This window comes from Nothobranchius furzeri, chromosome 17, assembly GCF_043380555.1.
Source record: "Nothobranchius furzeri strain GRZ-AD chromosome 17, NfurGRZ-RIMD1, whole genome shotgun sequence".
NCBI lineage: Eukaryota > Metazoa > Chordata > Actinopteri > Cyprinodontiformes > Nothobranchiidae > Nothobranchius > Nothobranchius furzeri.
In genome coordinates, this window is record NC_091757.1 from 25,803,617 (window position 1) to 25,811,592 (window position 7,976).

General features: G+C 43.4%; 1 protein-coding gene across 1 annotated transcript in view; it reads right to left on the bottom strand.

Annotated features, from left to right (window-relative positions):
• LOC107393815 (nuclear receptor subfamily 5, group A, member 1b) overlaps window positions 1–7,255 on the bottom strand; it is a 26,052-nt gene extending 18,797 nt beyond the window's left edge. The window contains exons 1-4 of the mRNA XM_054731170.2: window positions 6,916–7,255; window positions 5,243–5,361; window positions 4,939–5,080; window positions 3,450–4,108 (exon numbers count right to left, since the gene is read on the bottom strand). Of these exons, the coding sequence (XP_054587145.1) occupies window positions 3,450–4,108; window positions 4,939–5,080; window positions 5,243–5,361; window positions 6,916–6,937 (942 nt within the window). The 5' untranslated portion in view covers window positions 6,938–7,255. The remainder of the gene's footprint in view (window positions 1–3,449; window positions 4,109–4,938; window positions 5,081–5,242; window positions 5,362–6,915) is intronic.
• Between the last annotated feature and the right edge of the window lie 721 nt (window positions 7,256–7,976).

A 7,976-nucleotide genomic window follows, 5' to 3' on the forward strand; every position in this document is an offset into this window, starting at 1 on the left:
AAAGTTGGGTCCTCCCCTTCCCTCAAGATGGAACAGAAGTGTTCTTGCCAATACAGGAGGAACTAAGGTCCACCCAAGGCCCTCATACTGGCAGCATACAAGCCAGGACCCAATTCCCAACCCAGCTCAGATCCCCATCCGGTGACAACCACCCCCAAACTCCTAGCCTCCATGCCCTCACCCAGACCCACCTAGGGGTGATACAGCCATCAGGTAGTGACCTGTGGCCACTGTCAAAACACGGGTGCCAGACGTCCACCCACCGTGGCCACCCAAGCACCACCAAAGTGGGGCAGCAGCCCCCCAGACCCCCCCAGTGAACTCACCTCCAGGGAACCTCCGGATTCTCCAAACTAGGACCCTCCACCACATCCACCACAGCATCCTGTATAATAGCAATGACCCTCCATCGCTTTGTGATGGAACCAATCAAAGGAGCCCAGAGGGGCTGATTTGAAGTGGAGGCAGAAGCAGAAGAACAAGTGGAATATGATTCAACAAAGATTTCTATTCTGGTTAATGCAAAGATTATCTTTATTTTTCAGTTTATGAGGCCAGTTTTCTTTGTGATGCAAATGGCAGTTAGAACCACATGAACCAAATTGGTTTCAGTCAGAACATCATCGAGGTTTCTTAGCAAACAAAAAGAGGGGGAAGTTGGGATATGACATTTGAGACACTTAGACAAATCTTCACATACTCTACCCCAGAATCCCTGAGCAGGTGGGCAGAGGAGGAGGACAACTCCCTTTAACGGGAAGAAACATGCAGAGGATCCTGGATCAGTATAAGCAGCCATATGACACGACTCGCTGGAGATCGAGAAGACAGAGCAGACAGACACACACACACATACACACACCTACACGCGCACACACACACACACACACACACACACACACACACACACACACACACACACACACACTTACACATACACACACACACACCTACATGCACACACACATACACACACCTACACGCGCACACACACACACACTTACACACACACACACACACACACACACACACTTACACATACACACACACACACCTACACGCACACACACACACACACACACACACTTACACATACACATACACACACACGCACACACACGCACACACACACACACCTACACGCACACACACACACACACACACACACACACCTACACTTACACACACACACACACACACACACACACCTACACGCACACACACACACACACACACACACACACACACACACACACACACACACCTACACGCACACACACACACACACACACACACAGTGAAGGTTCCAAGATCGTTGATTTGATGGTGAGTACATATGAGATTTTCTTTTCTTTTCTTTTTTTTTATCAGATACCCTAATCCTCCTCCGTATACTAATGTCTTTAGGTTTTAAACAAGTTTTGTTTATTTCTTCTGTGTGCGTTTGTGTTTTATTGTCTCTAATCTGGTGTTAATTCTCATTAGTTTCATCCATGAGTACATAAATAGCTAAATGTCATCAGATAACCGAAATGCATCAACACACTGCAGTTTCCTCACCTAAAGCGTCTCAGATTAAGATCCAGGAATGGAGTATCCTGGTATTCTAGGCTTGAACAACTCTTGGACTGTGGGCCCAGCCCAGGCCTTTTGTTTAGTAGGTACACAAATGGTGTGTTTGTTGAATGACACTAAAAACAAGTATAAGTCTAAGTCTTTCTCACTTCTGTCCAGGGGTGTGACCAAGTCACTGCTTTGCAAGTTACAAGTCTTTAAAGTCAAGTCTCGAGTCAAGTCCAAGTCAAAGACAACCAAGTCCAAGTCGAGTCCAAAGTCCAAGCTAAGTTCAAGTCCTTAACTTTGAATTTTCAAGTCATAATCAAGTCATCTGTCCAACTTCAATTTAATGACAATGATGCTACATAAAATCCAGAATAAAAGCTTCTTAAAGCTTCTTTATTTGCTCAAACAAGCAGGAAGTGCAACTGAAATCGATTATAAACAAAGTGCTGCTGAATTTAGCAGCAAATAAAACTCGGAACGAAGAAAAATGTATGATTTTTGTCCATGTCGTGCCACTTTTGTGCTAAAATATCAAATATGCTCAAGTCATCATCAAGTCAACAGGTTCAAGTTGATTCAAGTTGCAAGTCATTGGCGTTCAAGTCCGAGTCAAGTCATAAGTCTTTATAGATTTTATCAAGTCAAGTCAGAAGTCATTAAAATAATGACTCGAGTTGGACTCGAGTCCAAGTCTTGTGACTCGAGTCCACACCTCTGCTTCTGTCATCTGTTTAATGTGTTTAAAGGTGTGGAACTCTGAAAAAACGTTTTTCAGTCACTAGAGTTTTTCATGCAGTCTGAACATGAAAATAGTCTCCTACACGTATCTCCTGCATTAGCTTCTAATAGAAAATAGACGATGACACTCTAGGATTAGAAAAGCCTGACACACTGTCACTTAACATTCATGGACTCACCCATCTTAACTCAAGATGGAGAAGGTTGTTGTTGGTTTAGCGTCCAGGAAACAACAGAGAACATCTCAGGTAGTAGAAGCTAACCGTTAGCATTAGCAACTCCACCACAAAGCAGAACTCCTCCAGGCTGGTGTTTTTTGTGGGGATAAAACATCAATGTTGCAGAACCGGCAGTGTCAGTGGCAAAGTTGTATGGCTGTTAGCCAATCAGAGGAGAGATGCCCAAATATCAGTAAATATGCTTCAGAATCCTGTCGCCTGAAGCTTACAGCAGAGTACAATTTACAAGGCATTCCTTCCCAGTAGACCTAGTCCTGAAGACCACTGCAGATGTATTGATTAAATGAGTGAACCACACCTTTAAACTAAAGACTTAATGTTTGAGGTGGTTTACTGACTGTTGTTGATCTGAATTCATGGAAATTTTCAGATCAGGTCTTTTGGTTGTCTGTGTCTTTGTGATGTAAAGAGCTAACTGTTAAACACACACACACACACACGCACACGCACACACACGCACACACACACACACACACACACACACACACACACACACACACACACACACACACACATGCATCTGAATGGATCAAGTGGCTCATGACATGGAATCTTATAGTTTAATTTTAAAGATATGAGTCTGTGTGTGTGTGTGTGTGTGTGTGTGTGTGTGTGTGTGTGTGTGTGTGTGTGTGTGTGTGTGTGTGTGTGTGTGTGTGTGTGTGTGTGTGTGTGTGTGCGTGCGCTCTTGCAACACACAACACACCTGATCTTCAACCTGAGCACACACGATAAGCACAACGATTCAGTGTTTCAAGTTTATTATAAACCTCCCCATCGTGACGTCCCCCAGCCCCTCCACACGACTGTTTTCTGACCCAGACCAGCTCAGGACAACTGTTTCACTCTTGTATTCCTGGTTTTGTTTTCTGGTACAGTTTATTATTTGTATCATTAGCAGGAACTCACCCTCAGCTCTTTGAAGAAGATGCAGCTCCGGGCCCACTCCACGATGGAGAACAGGGTCTGGTCCGCCATGCGGCACATGAGGCTAAAGGTGCTGGTCTTGTCCAGACGTCCACGGCCGTTCTGCTCCTGCTGCAGGTGAGCCACAATCTTGTTCTGGACCACCAGTTCATCTGGGTCACAGCGCAGTAGTTCCAGAATCAACGGGGGCAGGCTGGGGGGCTGCGGCGAGGAGGACAGGTACTGGTCTGGGTAAGGGTATCCAGTCAGGGACTCGGGGGAGCTGGTGTAGTCAGGACACTCAGCTTTGATTGCCCTACTGGGAAAGGCCGTGTACTGGTATTGGGGGGTCAGAGGGGGCACGTGAGGCTGCATGGCCATGCCCAGGGTAGTGGGTCCATAGAGGCCGGACTCGTAGTCTGTGGGGGTGATGGAGGTTGGGGTGGAGGGGAGCAAGCTTTTGGAGATGGTGGGAAGTGCATGGAGGGTCCCAGTAAAGCTGTAGTCCGTCTGCAAAGGGGAGGTCGGTGGGGGGAGCACGGTCTCCAGCTTAAACCCGTTGGATCGAATCAGTGCCTTCTTCTGCTGCTTTAAGGCCCGGTCCCGCTTGTACAAGGGTCCAAACTTATTCCTCCCCCCACGCATGCGATCAGCACGAACCGCTAAGACAGGGGACAACAGGGGACAACAGGGGACAGGTTAACAGGGGGACAGGAACATGTGTAATGTTTTTTTTTTTTCATGTTGGGTCTTAAGTGAGAAGTGCGATAACAGAAAAACGGGTGCCACCTAAACATTCGGCTGTGGTAACAGTGAAGCCCGTGCTGGGAGTCCAGCAGCTGTTTAATCAGGCCGTGAGTCGGCTGCCTTTGCCGGAATGAATGCATCCAGATCAGAGTCGGTTCAGCTCAGAAATCCAGAACCATTCCCAGAGAACCTCACAAATAGGATTCTGCTTCCCTTTTAGGGCTGAAAGATTCCCCAGAGCTCCACTCCTCATTCTCTCTGGGATTTATCAGCTAGTCAGGAATGTGAGGCTCTTTTTTTCCTAAGGAAGCAGGTGCTTTCCATTGGACAGCTGTCTGGGAAAAAAGACCCATCCCACAGAAACGGGAAGCCACCAAGCCCAGGAGAAGCAGTTTAGCCACTTTCAGCAGCTAATAAACACACTTTTGTTAGAAAATTATATTACACCAACAACCAGTGTAGCTACAGGAATTAATGTTGTGACATGATGTGACTAATTATAATTGTACCTCTTTATGGAATTTTTTTTAGAAAATGCATTTTATTAAATTATAGATAATAATTTAATGACATTAGTAATCAAAATGTGTAAATAATAATAATAACATGCTGGACTTGCTTTCATATTTTAACTGCATCAGAACAAACCAGAGTAGATCTAAATCATTATTACTTAATATATTATTATTATTATTATTATTATTATTATTATTATTATTATTATTATTATTATTGTGGTGTGTACCTTCGAGCCGCATCCCCACGTTGAGGCATTTCTGGAAGCGACAGAACGGACACCTCTTCCTCTGGGTCTTATCGATCTTACACTCCTGGTTTTCCGCGCACGTGTACCGCTTGTTGTTCTGGACCGTCCTCTTGAAGAAACCCTGGACACAAACGGAACATTAGCGGTGGCCGGACCGGACCGGATACTGAACCCCAGAACCGGTAAATATTCACAAAAGTGTGGAACACAATTTCTCTGGGGAAACATCTATTCACGATTCAGTTCCGTGTCTGCATGTCCCGCGGCTGTCTCGCGCTCTCACCTTACAGCTCTCGCAGGTGAGCAGGCCGTAGTGGTACCCGGACACTTTGTCTCCACACACCGGACACAGCTCCTCCAGGTCCTCATCATAGGTGTACTCCATCACCTTCAGAGTCACACCTGGCCGGAGCGCGCGCACGCACGCACGCACACACACACACACACACACAAACACACAAACACACACTTCATTTAAACATCGTGTGTGTCGTTGTGCCTCTACGTAGCGGTCAGACGCAGAGTGATGGTTCAGATTTATGACTCGCGTCACAAGCTGTTTCATATCAAATACAATAAATTAAAATTAAATGAAATAATTCTGAGTACAATTAAACGCATTAAAAACCAAACAGATTCTAGTGAAATAAAAGGCTTTCCGACATCGTGACTGTTGGGTTTTGGGTTTTGCGGCCTTCATGCTTCTACAGTCCTACATCAGCTGAAGCATGAATGAACTCGACTAAAACAAGAGTAAAACAATACAATTCCAAGGAACACGGAGTTGCTGTTTGACATTTAATTATTTTTACCTTAATATTATTACAATGAGTATATTATTAATATTATTAATTTACATTAAGCTAAAGCCCTTCTTGCCCTTCATCAAAAAGGCAAAAGTGGAATATTTCCATTGCTTATGTTCTGGTGAGGGAGTTAAAGGGAAAAAACTTCAAACGTTATTTAAGATTTTTAACAACAAAGAAATGCCGTTTAAATCAGCTTGTGTGTGGCTATTTTGTCTAACTCCAGGCTTTCCCTACATGTCTGTCTCGTCCATCAGGTCTGGACGATTATTTGATGATGACAAATAAATAATAATCTCACCCCCATGCTGCGGGCATTATTTCTAAAACGGTTCTAATCGTTTTATTGCAGCGACGGGCCCGGTTTAGACGAGCGCTCCGCCGTTAGGAGCCGGTCCCGCAGACCAGCTCGGGCCTCCAAGTCCACCGGGCTGACACGGAATTCGGATATGACCCACCGGCGGCCGAGCCAGCTCCACGCACGGTGGAGCAGCCGGACCAGAGCGCGCTACAGGTGTCTAACGGAAGAGTTCAGCGCGCGCGCGCGTTTAGCCTCGGCTTCAGGAATAAATCAGGAAAACAATGTATTATTATTATTATTATTATTATTATTATTATTATTATTATTATTATTATTATTATTATTATTATTATTATTATTATTATGTTTGTTTGTGGGGAGGCCCGCAGCGTCTATTATTATTATTATTATTATTATTATTATTATTATTATTATTATTATTATTATTATTATTATTATTATTATTATCTTCATGAATTCTTTGCAGAATGCCACTGTTTTGTCCTGGTCCAGTGTGATTTATTAAAGCTGGTTTACATTTTAAATAAGTTTTAATAAATGAATGAATCTGGGTTATTTCTCCACACACACACACACACACACACACACACACACACACACACACACACACACACACACACACACACACACACACACACACACACACACACACACACACACACACACACACACACACAAATGCATGCGCACACAGTTCGATCTCAGTAGCGGGTAAATTGTCAGCTTTAGCTCACATTTTCTGAGCGTTCCTGGGCTCTGGTAAGATTAAAGTCCTCGGTTCTGATTCGGATCCAGAACTTGGGGATGAGCAGAAAGTGGAGGACTTACCGTGAGCTTTGTCTCCTAACATCAGAGCAGCTCCAGCAGCAGCAGTCACTGGGGATCAAAAACCTGGATGTTCTGTCTGAGTTCTGCAGCGTTGCATGGACCACTGAGCGGAACCGAACAAAGAGACAAGAACCTCTCCAGGTGTCCTCTGCTCCAGAAACCCGGAGTCAAACTCGTTTGGTCTGCTGCTCTTTACTGTCCTCTTATCGCCAAAGTTTGGCTGCCTCGCTGCTATTGGCGGACCACGGGTCACGTGACGGATGCTCGCTGCTTCTTCACAGAAAAATGCCTGTAGAGGGGGACCGGGACGGTTCACATTAAACATGAGAGAGTGATTAATACAAGATATAAGTTAGAGAATGACAACTAATAATAATTATTATTATTATTATTATTATTATTATTATTATTATTATTATTATTGTTATTGTTATTGTTATTATTATTATTATTATTATTATTATTATTATTATTATTAGTAGTAGTAGTAGTAGTAGTAGTAGTAGTAGTAGTAGTAGTAGTAGTAGTAGTGGTTGTAGTAGTATTGTAAATATTCTTATTCTTGTTATTCTTATCATGTATCTGATAGTTTGGTGTGTTGTGCGTTTTTATTGTATCATTTTCTGTTTAAGTATAATCTGGAATTATTACTTGAATTTATTATTATTATTATTATTATTATTATTATTATTATTATTATATAGAAGAAGAATAAGTTGTGTATCAACAGTATATATTGTGTTCCTCAGGTGATTGTCCTCCTTTCCTGTGCATTTTATTGTCTTTCTATATTTATCTGGAACTGAACGTAGCTTTTCCAGATTAATAATGCGTGAGTCTGACAGCACTTTTAGCTGACTAAGCAGAATTAAAACCCAAAGCAGCTATTGTTAGCTGAGACAGGAAGTGGCATGAGGCTGCTGAGGGTCACGGCTCAGAGCAGCAGAAAACCAGACTCAAAACAATCGTTTCACAATTGTTCACCTGGAAATGAGAGTGATTACTGAGGCCCAGGAGCTTCTGCTGCAGGAGGATGCTAACATGACAGCATTACTATTCAT